This window comes from Euleptes europaea, chromosome 9, assembly GCF_029931775.1.
Source record: "Euleptes europaea isolate rEulEur1 chromosome 9, rEulEur1.hap1, whole genome shotgun sequence".
NCBI classification, from domain to species: domain Eukaryota; kingdom Metazoa; phylum Chordata; class Lepidosauria; order Squamata; family Sphaerodactylidae; genus Euleptes; species Euleptes europaea.
In genome coordinates this window covers 41,871,541-41,888,760 of record NC_079320.1, presented here as the reverse complement: position 1 = coordinate 41,888,760, position 17,220 = coordinate 41,871,541, and the positions used below count along the sequence as shown (strand labels likewise).

The window sequence follows — 17,220 nt, the reverse complement described above, 5'->3', positions numbered from 1 at the left end:
ATATTCTTTTTTTGCACAACAGAGTCCCAAAAATGAAAAACCTGCCTCCATCTCCTTGTCTACAAAAGTTCTTCAGTCACTCAATCCATCAGTTTACCACAATACTGAATATGCCAACTGGCAACGATCAAAACGAGGTAAAGTCTAGTCTTTGAGAGGAGAACCCTGGTGGGGAGTGGGAATGAAGCATTTTTTCTTGCATCTACCAAATGGTATATCACACATTTTATTTGTGCTTGCAGATCAGCAAAAGCGAGATTTTTCTATTGCTGCTGGCATGCAGTATTCAGTTGGAGATAAATGTAAAGTAGGTGCTTATTGAGCAAGTTGTCATTCCACTTCCTACTTTGCCTTTCTTCTCTCACCCACGCTGCCACACTCTTTCACTTGGGGTTGCCACCTTTTCCTGGATACAAGTGCTGTGCCTTTAAGAGGTGGCACAAACAGGCAGAAGATCAATAGGGGCATGAAGACGTGGTGGTGGGAGAACATGCTCAAATCCAAGTCACAGAACCTCTCCAGGAAGAAAAGGTGGCAGTCCTATTTTTACTTCATCCTTCCTCTCTTGTTCTTACTACTCCTGGCTCTCTGATTCTACCTCACTCTTCCTCGCCAGCTTTTTGGAGCAGGATGTAGGTGAACATCCCTGAAATCCTTACCTACAAGGTTTGTTCACAGAAACTTTAAACGTTAGAATTCACTCCGTTTTTGGGAGTAGCTGGAATAATTTGTTAAAAGTGGAGTGGTGAAAAATCTAGCGCATGGTTCTCCACCCCCAGCAACCTTTAATGTTCAAAACACAGCTTGAAACATGAAAAGCAAAACTTTTGGGTTTCTTGAAAAGCATGCCATTCAGTGAAACCTTGTCTGACCTCTGGGTACATTTATGTATTGCTCCATGTTTTGGTGCTGATAACTCTGCATCACCCACCCTTTATGGGTGGCAATTCAATTAGTTCTGCTTATCGTGTCTTAAACTGTCTTACATCTGATTTTTTTTCTTTATCTTACTCTGCTGATTTTTCCACTGTTGGGGTTGGACCTTGCCCACTGTGAATAGTGCAAATTCTCTTTGGTGGTTCTGGCCTCTTTTTGTAACACTGTCTGCTCCCATCTTTTTGTTGCTTGTTACATTAATATGTCTCCTTTGGATGTGTAATCGGCATGTGAGCTCTGTGAACTGAGCTCTGACTTCCTACAACTGCTGAAATGAATTTTGTTAGTCTTTGGGGTGCCACTGGTTTTCTGTTTTATTTTCTTGCAACCGACTAACATGGCTACCCCCCTGGAATTTATTTCCATAGAGATTAGAAGTTTGAGTAGCATAAGAAATGCTGTTTGGGGAGGGTTATGTTTTGCCACATTTAATAAATGTGGGATACAATAATCAGAGCTTAATTCTTTTAAATATATCACTATCCTATTGTAGTGATGTTTTTTTGTGCTTGTCAGCATTTCTGAATAGTGGTTGGTCCTTAATCAGGCTGGTGGAATTGGGTATGGAGGTTCTAGTTGTTAAGAACATAAGAACAGCCATGCTGGATCAGACCAAGGCCCATCAAGTCCAACAGTCTGTTCACACAGTGGCCAACCAGGTGCCTCTAGGAAGCCCACAAACAGGACGACGGCAGCAGCATTATCCCGCCTGTGTTCCACAGCACCTAATATAATAGGCATACTCCTCTGATCCTGGAGAGAGAATAGGTATGCATCATGACTAGTATTCAATTTTACTAGTAGCCATCAGTAGCCCTACCCTCCATTAACATGTCCACTCCCCCCTTAAAGGCTTCCGAGTTGGCAGCCATCACCACATCCTGGGGCAGGGAGTGCCACAATTTAACTATGCATTGTGTTCTTCAACTCTGCGTGTCCTTTGCTTCTGGATCAGCAGAACTGGCAGTGTTTGCCCTTTTCGATAGTACATGTGATGTGTTGGGTACTAAGCATGCAGATAGATCTGAGAGGGATGTTGGGGATTAATATGAAGCTGTTTATGGGTTCTTAATAGATGGGAATATATTTCTTCATGGTTTCCAGGGAGGAACATGAGGATGGGAGGTCATATGGGTATCACTGTAGAGAATTCCCATTTCTATTTAAAGGCATACTTTCTCTTTCTTTCTCCATAGGTGCGTTTAGACCACAATGGCAAGTTTTATAATGCTCACATCCAAGAAGTCCAGTCTGCAAATGGACCAGTGGTTGTCTTTGTGGAAGAGCTTGGTGCCAGGTACGTGAGTGTTCAAATACCGAGTTAGCAGTAGTAACATTTTCATGCAGTCAAATGTTGTAGATGTGTTTTTGTTTTTTAAGCTAACTTGTGGTTGACATCTTAGTGCTAGTCTTCTTGCATAGAATGCTATAAAAGGTGCAGGGGTTCTGCAGGCTTTGTGTTTTGCCTGGTTTCCATCAAGAGGAGCTAATGAATACTCCTGGCTAGCTTTAGATCAGAGGTGGGGAACGTCAGGCCCGGGGGCCGTATAAGGCCCTCGAAATCATTTGGTCTGGCCCTTCATGGGTCCTGGTAGATCTCTAGCTCAGAAGGATGCTGCCCTGCCTGAATCTCTTGGGCCCAGCTGGGGACACCAGAGCTCAAAAGCGAGTCGCTCTATGTGGCAGACACTCAGAGCCGTCTCCGGTCGTGCCTCTTGGCTAAATGTTTGACCAAATATAGCAGGCTAATTTTTAAGTTGATAATTTTGTACGGCCCATGAATGATATTATAAATATCCAAATGGCCCTTGGCAGAAAAAAGGTTCCCCACCCCTGCTTTAGATTGTATTTACTTTTAATTCTTTGTGAAACTCTTGGAAGCAAGCCACCAACTGGTGCTATGTTACTATGACAATCAGGTGTGTGTATTTATGTGTGTGGTTTTTAACTGTAAGTATGAAAATGTGCTGGGGAGAAACATTGGTGCACTTACATCAGTGCTCAGGGAATCTACTGCAGGGACATCATTTATATGCAAACCAGCAGTTGCTGAGAAATTGTAATACGCTATGGGTTGTGTGCAGTCAGTGCTAGAAATTGTTTGTTATTTTGGGAAGGAGTGCCGTCTTTGCAACCACTGGGCAGGAGGAGGGTGAAATGTTGTCTTGGGTGGGTGGGGGTAAAACTTTATTGCCCACTTCAGAGAAGGATGATTGCTTGAAATGGCCCAGAGCTGAGCTTGAGGGTTTTGGATTTGGCTAAAGCCAGGAACCGGCGATGCTAGAAAGGCAGGTGCTTCCAAAGGAGCCAGGGTTTGTATTTAAAATAACCTTGGATGTTTTTGCTCCTAAATTTTTATTCCAAAAAAATAATGCATGTGATGATCTTAGGACTATTTCTTAGTATGATATGCTTTCTAATATGTGTGTGGGTTTTTACATTTATTGTTTAAGGTGTTGGAGCTATTGTTGTATTCACAGTGATTCCGTAATAACTCTGCTAATGCACAGCTACTGTCTGTGCGGTGTTATGGCTGGCTAGCTGGAACTGGTCTTTGAAAGGAAAGAGAGGCGCTAATAGATCTCTGAAATGCTCCAGAATTTTGCAGCACTTAGCTATAATTTTAAAGGTGCTGGAGAACTGTTGATTTTGAATTCATGCCTGCTGGTTATTTTGTATGTAGTGATGGGAGGATTTGCTTGGTGTGTGAGCTCACAGAATTACATTCTTGAATGCTATAAAGACATAATCAGTATTAAAAACGCCCTGTTCTACTGGTGGAAGATATTCATTGGATCAAGACTAGTAACTTAGGCAGTTCTTATGACATGACGTGTTAGTTGTGACTTGGAGCTTTGATGGATTCTGTGATGTTTTCTTCCTTACAGGCATTCTGTTCTGCTAAAGAACCTCAAACCACTTCCACAGCCTTCCCCTGTGGAAACCTGGAACACTGTGTCAGGAAAGAAGATGAAAAAGCTCACTTCATCGCATGGGCAAATTGTTCAGACTGGTAAGATTCCTTCTTTTTAAAAACTGTGCCTATCTAATGCCAGGCAGAAGAAAAGAAGAAGAGCCCTGCCGGATCAGACCAGTAGTCTACCTAGTTCAGCATCCTGTTTCACACAGCATTATACCAGTTCTCTTGGAAGGCCAACAAACAGGCGTAAAGGCCTGCCCCTGATGTTGCCCCCTAGCACTGGTATTCAGGAGTTTGCTGCCTTTTATGTGGAGGTTCCTCTTAGCCCCCACGGCTAGTAGCCATTGACAAACCTATCCTCCACAAATCTGTAGAACCCTCTTTTAAAGCTAGCTATTCTTATGGCCATCACTATATCCACTGGGTATAGTGAAGAAAGCTGATAGGAAGAAAATAGATTCCTTTGAAATGTGGTGTTGGAGGAGAGTGTTATGGATTCCGTGGACTGCCAAAAAAAAAACAAATCAGTGGGTTATAGATCAAATCAAGCCTGAACTGACCCTAGAAGCTAAAATGACTAAACTGAGGCTATCGTATTTTGGTCACGTCATGAGACGACAAGAGTCACTGGAAAAGACAGTCATGCTAGGAAACGTTGAGGGCAGCAGGAAAAGAGGAAGACCCAACAAGAGATGGATTGACTCAATAAAGGAAGTCACTGCCTTCAATTTACAAGATCTGAGCAAGGCTGTCAAAGATAGGACATTTTGGAGGACTTTCATTCATAGGGTCGCCATGAGTCGGAAGCGACTTGACGGCACTTAACACACACCCACTGGGAGTGAATTCCACACTTTCATTCACTTGTAGCATTTCTTTTTGTGTGTTGTGAATCTACTGCCTGTCAGCTTCACTGGATCCCCCAAGTTCTAGCATTATGGTCAGTGGGAGGAAAAAAAAATTCTAGCCACTTTGTCCATCTCATGCTTAATTTTATAAACATTTGGCATGTGCCCCTTAGCCGTTAACCCCCTTAGTCATTAACCTGCCTGTACTAAATGAGGGAAATGTGTGTTACAGATGCAGATGGCCGAGGGTCAAAGATTTCCAACAAGCTGATAAAAACTCCATCAGCACGGCCTCCTCGACTGCAAGGATCAAGGGAGCATCCCGTGTCTTACCCTGGCCTGTGCTCTCAACAAACCTCTCCTGAGCACAAAACTCTAGGCAGAAGTCTCTCGCAGGTTGCCAGGTGAATCCAGTGTGTCATTTCAGGAACAGCCCTTCATAGGTTATGGGTTGTGTCTTTTGAATTATCATTAGTATTTTGAAATACTGGGGAGGTGTACCAGAAAGCTAGCTTTTCTATTTGTGGTAAATTATAGGGACTTATTAATTGTAGGGGTAATTTGTGGATTGCCCTTGAGTACTGGATATGCTGTTTAGTTTCAGCAGAAGTCTGAACATAGCTGGGCAAACAGTTAAAGCTGTTACTTTTTAAACGTACTGGAGTTTTAGCTAGGGGTGGTAAATTCAGGCAAACATAATGCTTGTCTAAATTTGTAGGTGAAGCTACAGCGATAAAGAGTTGGTGGTTATCTTGTGTGCTAATGCAATCAACCACATTAGGTCCTCATTGGGGAGAAAGTAAATAAATGTGACTATGTGAGAAAGTGCCCTGACCTGGATGACCCAGGCTAGCCTGATCTCGTCAGATCTCAGAAGCTAAGCAGGGTCAGCCCTGGTTAGTATTTGGATGGGAGACCACCAAGGAATACCAGGGTTGCTGTGCAGAGGAAGGCACTGGCAAACCACCCGTTAGTCTCTTGCCATGAAAACCCCCCAAAAAGGGGTCGCCATAAGTCGGCTGCGACTTGACGGCATTTTACACACACACTCACACACATGTGAGAAAGTACCGTATATACTCGCGTATAAGCCGAGTTTTTCAGCCCAAAAAAAGGGCTGAAAAAAGCCAACTCGGCTTATACGCGGGTCAATACGGTAGGGGAGGGGAGGAGGGAAGAGGGAAACTTACCACTGCAGCCATCCTTCGCTGCCGGCCGGGTCGCTCCGCGTGGCCTGGGAGCGACCAGCGGGGCCTGCCTGGGAGCAGGTAGGCCTCGCGGCTGCCCCCCCACACCCCCCGCCGCCCCCCCCGCCGCCGGCCCACTCGCCTGGGAGTGGCCAGCGGGGCCTGCCTGCTCCCAGGCAGGCCTCGCCGCCGCCGCCACCCGCCTCCCCGCTCGCCTTCCCGCTCGCCTTCCTGCGGCCTGGGAGCGGCTAGCGGGGCCTGCCTGGGAGCAGGCAGGCCTCGCCGCCGCCCCCGCGGCCCCCCCCCGCCGCCGCCGCCTGCCCGCTCGGTAAGCCTGCGGGGGGGGGGAGGAGTTATAAGCCGACCCTCGGCTTATACGCGGGTGCCTAATTTTTCCCCATTTTTGGGGAGAAATTAGGCACCTCGGCTTATACGCGGGTCGGCTTATACACGGGTATATACGGTAAATTATATTTCCTAACCACGTGGATGTGGTGTCAATGTTCCACAGTTCTTTAGCTTTATGTTCTAAAAACTAATTTACAAAAAGAATTTTAAATTACAATTTTTGAGGGGATTATTACAACTCAAGCTAGTTAAAGGTGCCTTTCACAGATTCAGTGGCTGAAAACTATTTTTCTTTGTAGAAAGATGGACCGTGAGAGAGTGAATGATTTGGACTCTGCCAGTAGAGATTATTTTAGCCTTTCTCCGGAGGAACACAAAGAGAAGCAGACTGTAGAAGAAACATGTTCCCCTTGTGAGCTTCAGCTGCAGGATGAAGAAGCCTTTCCTGCTCTTTCTGTATGTATATTGAACAGAGAATGCTTTTTTAGAATGCACCACTTTTTTCCTTCTAATGAAATGGACGCCTGCTTCACTGCAGCTTATTTTCTCATTACTAAAACATTATCTGTATTGTTAAAGGGCAGTTTTGTACAGTATGAACAACTCTAGCTAACAAAATAGCTTTCTGTAAAGGTAAAGGTCCCCTGTGCAAGCACCGGATCATTCCTGACCCATGGAGTGACATCACATTACGGGGTGGTTTGCCAATGCCTTCCCCAGTCATCTTCTCTTTACCCCCAGCAAGCCGGGTACTCATTTTGACGACCTCGGAAGGATGGAAGGCTGAGTCAACCTTGAGCCAGCTACCTGAAACTGACTTCCGTCAGGATTGAACTCAGGTCGTGAGCAGAGCTTGGACTGCAGTACTGCAGCTTACCACTCTGCGCCACGGGGCTCCTATAGCTTTCTGTACCAAACTTTAAAAGGGTTGTAATTTTGTGAGTTTTGTAGAATATATGGTGTGCAGAAATGTGATGTTTCTGAAACGTTCTGATTATCAAAATCAAACCTTGACTTGTAGATACAGTGCAGGTGGATTTTTCTCTTTTGTTTTGAAGGCTCTTTGACATGTATATTTATTTTTAAGTCATAAAAGAGCTGTTAAGGCCTTACAGCAGGAAATGACACTGCCCATGGGTTAACACCCAAACCTTGCTTTGTATTTTAATTTATGCTCTAAGTGGAAACAGAATTGGTACTTAAGACTACTTGGAAGTCCCATAGGATTCAGCGGGCCAATTTCTGAACAAATGTAAAACAGGACTGTTCCTTTTTCTTCAAAATTTCTGTGGAGGATTGGCATGTGTTTTAGCCATGACAATTGATAGCATCATCATCCCAGCAGTAGAATGCCGAATCCCAAGCCATTTCAGATGGTGGTACTTTAATGACTATGGTTTCATGTAAAATACTAGCTACATCAATTTTCAAGTTTAACAACAACAAAAAACACCCTCAATTCTTTCAGAATCCATCAGTGTCTCAGGTATCCACTCAGACCACTGGTAATCGTGGACGGAGAAAACATTTGGTTCCTAATGAGAGAAAAGCCAACCATCTGAAAGAAGAAAAGGAAGAGAGAAGAGACAAAGTAGGAGCAAAAGAAGAAAAAGGTATCCGAACTGGATCGCCCCCTCCCCCACCATGTTGTTTGAGAAGTAGTGTTCTAAGTTTGAGGCCTTCGGTACTTTGCAAAACAATAAAGCTGTGCAATTTGAGAATATTTGGGTGAGCTAATGTTAGTGTAGTGTCATACTAGGACTGAAGAGGTCTGGGTTGAAGTTCCTACTCAGCAGAGCATGGAGAGCCAGCATGGCAGAGTGGATAGAGCAGGGTGTCAAACATATGGCCTGGGGATCAAGTCTGGCCCTTTGGGAGTTCTTATCCTGCCCGTGAGCCAGCTACCATCACCACCCCTGCTACCAATCTAGGCTGGCGAGGCATGCCCTGGCCTGACTAAGTGACATTTATGTTATGTTGAGGCCAGCTACAGTTCCTATATATAAATGCTGGCCTCCCTAACCTCCCCATTGCGGTAATACCTTTTTAATTCAATCTGGTATTTTCCACCTGCTTGCTTAGCTGAAGTTTGTGTGTGTTACAACTTGTACTCTAGAGGCACTTAGATAATTTAATATAATGTTTATATGATTTTATAGGGCTATTTTAAAACATTTTAATGCTTTTATTTATTTAATAGGACTTTTATATTTTGTAAGCCGCTATGAGCCCAGCTTTGGCCGGGGAGAGTGGGGTAATAAATGGAAATAATAAATAAGAAAAAATATCTGGCCCTTGTAACAAATGAGTTTGACACCCGTGGGATGAAGTGTTGGACTAGGATCCTGGGAGACTTTGGTTCTAAAGTCGACTTCTACCATGGAAGCTCGTTGGTTGATCTTGGGCCTGACCTACCTCACAGCGTTGTTGTGGGAGAATGGAGGAAGGGGGGAATTATATTCTAAGCCACTTCAAGTCTCAACTGGGCAGAAAACAGGATTTAAATAAATAAATGCAGAAATGAAATGCAAATGCATTGAACCTCATTGGGTGACCTTGGGCCAGTCTCATTGCGTTGGGGTTGTTGTGAGAAGGGAATGCGGGGGTGGGTGGGGGGCTGTACGCCACTCTGAGCTCCTTAGGAAAAGGCAGGATAAAATTGTGCTAGGAATGTAAAACATCTGGGCAGTCTCCAGAAAAGTAGCTGAGAACCATTCTCGATGAAAAATTATGGTATCAAGACTTGAACAGATTTTCTGGAGTCTCTATTAATAGTGCTTTATTTTGCTATTGCAGACTTGCATCTGACTCAGATCCCTGAAGATCTGAAGCTTCAGCCAGGAATGCCTGAGGTAAATGTTAAGAAGTGTTGGGTACTCCCCAAACTTTTCTCTTTTGCAAGAATGATAAAAAAGCAGCTCTGACTGTCCATTTTGTAACTCGTAGAATAGGGAAGATTACTCCGATCCAGCAGCATCACCTCCCTCAAGTCATGGAGATACACAATCGCCGCCTGTTGAACAAGTAAGAAATACATTCTTAAATGTTTGTAGTCCTTTTTAGTGAACCCTGCTTCTGGGATACAATGAGATTGGGCTAGCCTGCGCCATCTAGTTCAGTTGGCCTAGGGTGCCAGAAACCCACGGCCACCCCTTGTTACTTCAAACTTCCTTCATTCAGATGTTTTAGTGGTTATGGTTCATTGGGTGGTGGGATGTTTCCATGACCCCAGTGAATACAACCTGAGCCAGATATGCCCTTCATCAGAGTGGGTGTCTTGATTTAAAGACTGACTTTTCTGGATCAGGAAGAGGCATAGATATGAGTGTAGAGAATCCTTCTTCTATGAACATTTAATTTTGAAAATACTGAATGTCATGGGGTATATTCTTCTTTTGTTTTACAGAAATTGCCAGAACTCTTACCAAGTGTCAGCCACAGTCCATCTCCGGTTTTTCCTGAGGTGCATTTGGCTCCTGCAGTGCCTTCTGTACCAACCATTGTGCCATCTTGGGCAAGTGAGCCACCAACCTATGGGCCAACAGGTTGGCAAATAAATGCCTTTCCAGTTGAAAAATAATGACTAATAATATTGCATTTTGTTTAGAATTGCTTTCATAGATCTGGTTTGAAAGTTACTGATAATATAGTGGAATGTTTGGGACACAGCTGTTGCAGACCAGGTTGAATGTGAGAGGCCTTCGTAGGAAGTGCATCTGCTATAGAGACTTCCTAAATTTTTGGTCCAATAGACATTGAGGGAACCCAATGTCATCTGGTTTTGTAATCGGCTTTTACCCTGTGCTTCCTATAATCCGTGCTCATATTCTCAGCTCCTGGAGTTCTTAGGCCTGAGCTCCTAGAACCCAGCCAACCATTCAGCTACCCCGAGCCTGACTTTGGTTGGGGAGGGTTATAAATTTAACAAACATATAGTAGTTTTCTGGCTGGCACTTTGAGATGATATGAAAACTACAAACTTGAAGAGCTGTCTTCCTGAAAGGGGGAAGCCGATTCCGACCCCTTCCCCTTAGGCAGACAATCCCTGCCCCCCGTTTTTAAAAACCCATGAGGGCTCTGTCTTTGTGTTAGCTAGAGGGGGTCCCCCTTGGTCCTTGAAAAGGTCTTGCTGACCCCCCCCCCCTTCCTGGGGTCCCGAGACCCCAATTTGAGAAACTCTGTATTATACATTACATATTCAGGGCACTATGCTCAAAGTAGGTGTTCCAGTCTCCAGACCGAGCCTTAAGTCAGGCATAGTGACGCTGCAAAACTCAAGTCAGGCAGTTGCTGCTAGTGTGGCCCAAAGGAGTGTAAGTACAGCCCCTCCTTTTCCTGTCCTCGAACACAATGAGAGGACACAGACTCAGTTAATTTCAATCACTCAGTTCTGAGCACTTCATGGTTGTGGTGTTCTTTCCTTCTTCTCTAGCCAGACTGTTATCCATCACTTTGGTTCTTTTTGAGGGCCTCCCAAGAGATGAAAGAGCTGCATATAAAGTAGACTAGGGATGGTGATGTTCAACCAGCAACATATCTCCATGGCTGCCAAACTAGCTCAAGTGCTGATGCCCCAGGAGCAGCACCTTGAGAATCCCAGAAGAACAATGAAAGACCAAACGTTCTGTTTGCTCTTTCATTGTTCTTCTGGGATTCTCAAGGTGCTGCTCCTTCAGGTCTCTCACCTTATAATCTTGCAGATTTATTTTGGGGTCTCTTTACCCATCTGATCCTAGGTCGTTTTATGGGTGTCTGATCCTCAGCAGCACCCAGCGTCTAATTAGATATGGCATTTAACGCTTAATGAGTAAGAATTTATTTTAAGTCACCTCCCCCCCGTGAGAACCAGTGTGTTGTAGTGGTTAAGAGTGTTGGACTAGTATCTGGAAGACCCAGGTGTGAATCCCCACTCATGCCATGGAAGCTCATTGGGTAACCTTGGGCTAGTAACAGGGTTGATGTGAGGATAAAATGGAAGAGAGGAGAATTATGTAAAGCCACTTTGGGTCCTCATTGGGGAGAAAGGTGGGGGTGTGTAAATGAATTAATGAAATTAAAATTAAACTTCTTCAGAAAGTTTTAAAATAATTAAGAATGGCCAGCGGTTAGTGTCTACTTAAAGCTGTTCTTGGAGTAAACGTGCCATTGTTGCCTGACCATGTGGGCCTTTATTAGATGATCCTGATGATGTAGAGGTTGAAGATCTTAGGTGGTGGGTCATGGCAGCCTAAATGGGTGGTCCTCCAGGCTGCAAACAAAACTAAACTGCTGGTTATTGCACTCTCTGATGCTCTTGGGGAGTTTCTTGGGACAAGGTCACTTCTGGCAAGTTAGACCAAATCTTTGCGCGCTGAGCAAATGTGTGGCATTGGTCACACATTTGGGAACCACAGCTTCCACAGAGCAGGGATCTCCCTTAGAGCTGGTGAGCCACTGGTAGCCTTTAAGATCCAGGAAAAGGTATGTTCTAAGCTTTTTTTAAAGCTTTAATTTCGTGGGATTTTTATCTCTGCTGTTTAGCTGTAGCTTAATTTCTGGTGCTTTTCCTAGTCCATGTTCTGTTTTAAGGACAGAACAGAACTTGGTAATATGCCCAGGGGGTAGCAGTGGGGGATAGTTCACATCACTCAGGAATAAGTATTAAAGAAAAAATGAGTAACTTCTGTATTAATCATGTAATTCCTGTCTTAAACAGTACTTTTAATCATCATCTTCCCTTTTATCACTTTCCTCCCTTAGTGTTTATCCTTAACATCCCCAGGTTTAGTGAATGTTGTGTATTCCTTTTTATCTTAGGTGTTCCACCCCAAATACCTGGCCCATCAGTTATGCCATCTTCAGCCACTGGTCTAGATTCCCCTCTTGCTCAGACAACATCCAGCCCAGTTGCCGGCATTCCAGTACCACTCCAAGCTGTTAGCCAGCCTCTAATGCCGATGTCTCAGACGCTGAATCTGTACCAGGATCCTCTGTACCCTGGATTCCCTCTCAATGAAAAGGGGGAGCGAGTCATGACCCCTCCTTATTCCTTCTGCAGCACAGCGGAGGATCTTCCGAATGGTAAGAGAAGTTTCACCTCATGGCACAGGGGAAACATTTTCTTTGTTGAAATCTAAGTTACAATGGGAGGTAAATGTATGCAATGGTTCAGAGTGAGCACAAACTGTTCTAGAGCCCTCATAAGTATGATTCTGTTGCAGACCTTCTGTAGCTTCGTTCGGAGATCACACACCTGTGTTCATGAACACTGCTTGTTGCCGTACTGGGTGCTTCCTTTGCCTGCGGAGTGTATTTTGGCTTTGGAAACGTTCCAGCCGTTTGCCATAACATCTGAACACAGGCACCTTTTAAACCAGAGTTTAGAATCCCAGTTAGTGGGGAGGAGAAATTTGCTCAGGTGGATGTATTTGAGCATCTTGGCAAATTGGAAACCAGAGAGACCTCAGTTACACTGTTGCTGGGGGGAGGGGGAATATAACCAAGTTTGTGCCCACTGTACACAAACAGGTTTATTTGTAACTTCTGAATGGAGCCTGTACTACATTCAATAATCTAACGTCTTTTTCTTATATCAGAAGAATTCCTTATGACCATACAAAGACTAGTAGCACAACTATCTGTGTCTGTTTATTTAGAATTAAAACCCAGTGTTCAGTCATTTTTACTCCCTAGAGCGTGTGTTCAGAATGACACCCTTATTCTTCTTCAGTAGACTTCCTCTTAACTGGAAGAGTTTATGGGAGTCTGAGGGGTTCTAATCCGATCACATACATCAAGGGTATCAAACATATGGCCTACAGGCCAGATCCAGCCCCTTGAGAGCTCATATCCGGCCCGCAAGCCAGCCATCCCCCATCCTGATCTGGGTTGGCGAGGCATGGCCCAGCCCAACCAAGTGACGTTTATGTCATATCCGGCCCTTGTAGCAAATGAATTCGACACCGATGACATACATGGTCTGAAGCACAGCATGTCTAGGTCTGGCCAGTGCATAGGTGGGCGGCCACCCGCGTGTCGTAAGTTTTCTCCCTTGAGTTCCATGGAAGAGAGGCAGGAGATGAATTCTGATTATTTATTCGCTTACTCCTTATATGTAGGTAGTAAGGGATTTAAACTGGTGAAAGTTATTTTTAAAGATTTTGCACATTGGTGAAAAATGCACCTTTTTGTAAATACCTTGCATTCTATCAGTGTAATAGCTTGGATCCAGAATAATATTTCCACAGGGACGTGGACTGCTACCCTGGAACGCAATTTTCCTGCATCTTCCCCCCCGCCAACCCCACACGCATACCATTTAGTTCTTGGCATCTGTAAAAATGTTAGTCTGGATCCAAGCCAATGTATTCATACAACCACCTTTTCTTCTAATAAAAACTAGTAGCTTTTGTTTGAGAGATTATTGCAGTAACAAACTGGAACCAGTTCTTAAACACAGAATTTGTCCTGTCGTGTTCATATCAATGGATGGGTTGAATAACTTACCAGTTAAGCCCTAGGAATGAAACAATATGCATCTGGGAAGCTATTCACGCAATAGGAAAGACCAGTAAGCTATATCATCCAGAACCATAATGCATGGCTGGTAGGGGTATATATTGGTATAAATGCCAGAATGAAAAAAATGTTGAAATAGCAGACAGATTGCTGTTGAGTTTAGTTCCTTTTTCTCTGTCACACTGTGCCCTCATCTACTCACACTCTGCTTCTCCCCCCCTGCCCCCCCGGCATCATCCTAAAAAGTGTGTGTAAGCAACAATATAGCCAGTACTGAATGTTTCTCTATAGTAGTTTCATCTCCGTAACTGACATGTGTTTAAAACCTGAAATTGATTTCTAGATCAGATAGTAGTATTGGATTATAGGAATGAAAAAATTGTAGAGGTGCTGAGCTGGTCTAAATGGTGAAATTGTGGTAGCTAACATTGGGATTGGAAAACATTGTTTCTTTTTGTTTTTAGATAAAAACATTCTCAGATTTTTCTTCAATCTTGGTGTGAAGGTAATGTCCATGTTTTCATCTTGCTATGGCAGAACTTGATTACGTGATACAATGTTTAAAAATATTAATTTTAGCAAAATTGACACTGTCCTGTCCTGAACGTGACATATTTCAAGTACGGTTGCCTGTGTGTTGAAGCTGCTTGAACAGTTCAAGAAATTTAACTGTGCAGCTATTGCATGCCCTGACCTGGATAACCAGGCAAGCCTGATCTCGGAAGCTAAGCAGGTTCGGCCCTGGCTAGTATTTGGATAGAAGACCATTGAGGAAGATCAGGGTTGCTGTGCAGAGGCAGACAACAGCAAACCACCTCTGAACATCTCGTCTTAAACCATATAGGGTCACCCTAAGTTGGCTGCGACTTGTTGGCAAAAAAAAAGCGATTGCATAACAGTTGGAAAGGCAATTAGTTTGTATTTTAGGTTATAATTTGTTATGTCATTAGAAGATTGATTATATAGTATACTATGTACCTCCAATAGCATACCCAGTGGATGGGTGTATTGTCTTCTGAGTTAGCAATGTATGCTGGCTATAAATTATAAAATCCCCTTGTATGGTCACCCTTTCCTCATGGATCTGTATGAGTTGAAAGAGTGTCATTTGAGTCATACCAGATATTTAATTTAGCAGGAATTTAGCCACTGGATATGAGGGTGATGATCTTCTCTTTAAAGGAATGGATGCCAAATAGAATGGGACCATTTTGACACACTTAACCATTGTAGCACAGTCCTATTTATTTGATTTTATCGATGCCCTGCTTTTCCCCCCAGTGGGGACCTAAAGCGGCTTGCATTGTTCTCCCCTCCTTCATTTTATCCCCACAACCACCCTGAGAGTAGGTTAGGCTGAGAATGTGTGACTTGCCCAAAGACACCCGGCAAGGTTCCATGGCAGAGTGGGGATTTGAACTTGGGTCTCCCAGATCTGGTCCAGCACTCTAACCATTGTACCACATTGGCTCTAAGCTGTCAAAAAAAGGTGGGGGATATTAATTAGCAGGAAAGGCTCTTCTCTGCTGGAGATCATGGAGGGGGTTAAGGTTAGGCCTGTCAGAGTAGACAGTACTGCCCCAGATGCTCTGACTTGGTATAAGGCAGCCTCCTATGATTGCATGAGCTAGATACTGTTCAAAGGGTAATAACTATTCATTTGTGTTTGCAGGCGTACAGCTGTCCCATGTGGGCCCCACACTCCTATTTGTACCCTCTGCATCAGGCTTGCTTGACAGCTTGTAGAATGTATCCGAAGGTGCCCGTTCCAGTGTATTCTCACAATCCTTGGCTGCAAGAGGTACCTTTGACTCAGAATGGAAACGGAGATGTACAAACAGAAGGCCACTTTCCTATGCAGAGTGAAGTCACAATGAACGGCCAAAGTCCGCACACCGAAACCATGCCTCCACCCGTGCCCCTGTTCATACCTACTACTCAAGTGCCTGAAAACCAAGGACTTGTCTGTCTAGAGTCTGAGAATCCAGCACAAGCACTTCATACTGAATACGACGAGTCGTTGGGACAGAAAAGTGTGTTCCCCCAACCTCCATTTGGGCAGAGTCCATTCTTGGGACCTGTTCCAGTTGCACCCATTTTCCCTCACCTTTGGTATGGGTATCCTATTCAGGGCTATGTTGAAAATTCTGTGGCGAGACCAGTTACTGTGCCTCCTGAGGACCCACGAGCTGCTGTGTACTTGCCTAAGGAGTGTGGTTCTCCAGCTCCAGCAGCAGGATGTGTCGAGTCTCTTCAGAAGACCAAGGACGAAAGCAGCATCCATCATCTTCCCTTCCCTGTGGCTACTGCACAAGGTGAATGTGGTGGTCTCAGTATAAACTCAGCCACAGTGCCTAAGGAGAAGCAGACTTTTCCTGCTGCCGTACCTGCTACGCAAACGAAGTCTGTACTCCAGAATCTTTCCACAGAGGATAGCAAGAGGCAAGCTGTGTCGGCACCAGCAGCGCAGCTTCCAAACACTGTGTCTAAGAGTACCTCTCTGTGCCCAAAAGAAAAGACAGATAAAGCTGGTGCGACTAGCAACTTAACAACCAGCTTGGGGGAAAGTAAGATACAAAGGCCGAGGGAAGAGAGTTCTGAAGATGAATGTGAAGTTTCTGATATGCTGAGAAGTGGCCGGTCAAAGCAATTCTATAATCAAACTTTCGGAGGAGGTCGAAGACCCAGAAGTGATTGGAGCTTCCCCCCTGGGAGGGGGGGATACTATTACTCAAGAAATGAGGAAGGGGGGAAGGGGCCATTCACCAGAAGCAGAGGTGAAGGCTATCGCTGTCACCGCAGTTCTAGGGGGAGGCCTTATCGTAATGAGAGAAGAAGAGCAAACACGGGAGATGGTCATCGGGGGCAGCAGTTCCCTTGAGAGAGATTTGGGGTCCTTCCGACATGGATACTACTGCTGAGAGCGCTAAAATATGCCCAAATGCTCACATGCTTTCTGCTTGCTTTAAGGACCAGAATACCCTAGTATTTTTGGAATGAAGTGAGACGGAAGGGGAAATAACCCTTTAGTGTTACTACTTTAAAAAAAATGTTTGGTTTCTTTGTTTAAATTCTTCACAGTTGTGGTTAAGAGAACCTGTGTTACCTTTGGACTCTTTCTTCCCCCAAAGATTTGAGTTTGTGATGGAGTAAAGTGGAACCTTCCTGCAATTGAGTATTTTGACACATTATAATGAAGAATGTTGCACCAAATAGAATGTATATCCTAGCATACTGTATCTTGGGGCTGTGTGATGCTACAAGAATTCTCAGCCTCCTGGACTGTTGTCTTTGTGCTTCCAATCCAAAGGCCTTTCATCTCGAAACTTGTGAAACTTGAATGTGTGGGGTTGTGTGTTTTTGCTTCAGTGGATTGCCATGTACCAGTGGTCAGCTATTCTTGTGTCTTCGATGTTTTATTCATAGGGATATTTTTTAATTTTATAAAGTGTTTCTTGAACTAGTAAAAGCAATTAAGAATACC

The 17,220-nt window shown here is 44.2% G+C and overlaps 1 protein-coding gene across 1 annotated transcript in view; it reads left to right on the top strand.

Moving 5' to 3' along the window:
* The window catches only part of OTUD4 (OTU deubiquitinase 4), a 32,561-nt gene extending 15,866 nt beyond the window's left edge, over positions 1 to 16,695 (top strand). The window contains exons 9-21 of the mRNA XM_056855492.1: positions 23 to 137; positions 243 to 307; positions 2,133 to 2,233; positions 3,825 to 3,949; positions 4,937 to 5,108; positions 6,539 to 6,695; positions 7,708 to 7,852; positions 9,036 to 9,091; positions 9,186 to 9,263; positions 9,646 to 9,784; positions 12,036 to 12,299; positions 14,201 to 14,241; positions 15,409 to 16,695. Coding sequence (XP_056711470.1) covers positions 23 to 137; positions 243 to 307; positions 2,133 to 2,233; positions 3,825 to 3,949; positions 4,937 to 5,108; positions 6,539 to 6,695; positions 7,708 to 7,852; positions 9,036 to 9,091; positions 9,186 to 9,263; positions 9,646 to 9,784; positions 12,036 to 12,299; positions 14,201 to 14,241; positions 15,409 to 16,617 — 2,667 coding nt within the window. The 3' untranslated portion in view covers positions 16,618 to 16,695. The remainder of the gene's footprint in view (positions 1 to 22; positions 138 to 242; positions 308 to 2,132; positions 2,234 to 3,824; positions 3,950 to 4,936; positions 5,109 to 6,538; positions 6,696 to 7,707; positions 7,853 to 9,035; positions 9,092 to 9,185; positions 9,264 to 9,645; positions 9,785 to 12,035; positions 12,300 to 14,200; positions 14,242 to 15,408) is intronic.
* Positions 16,696 to 17,220: the final 525 nt, after the last annotated feature.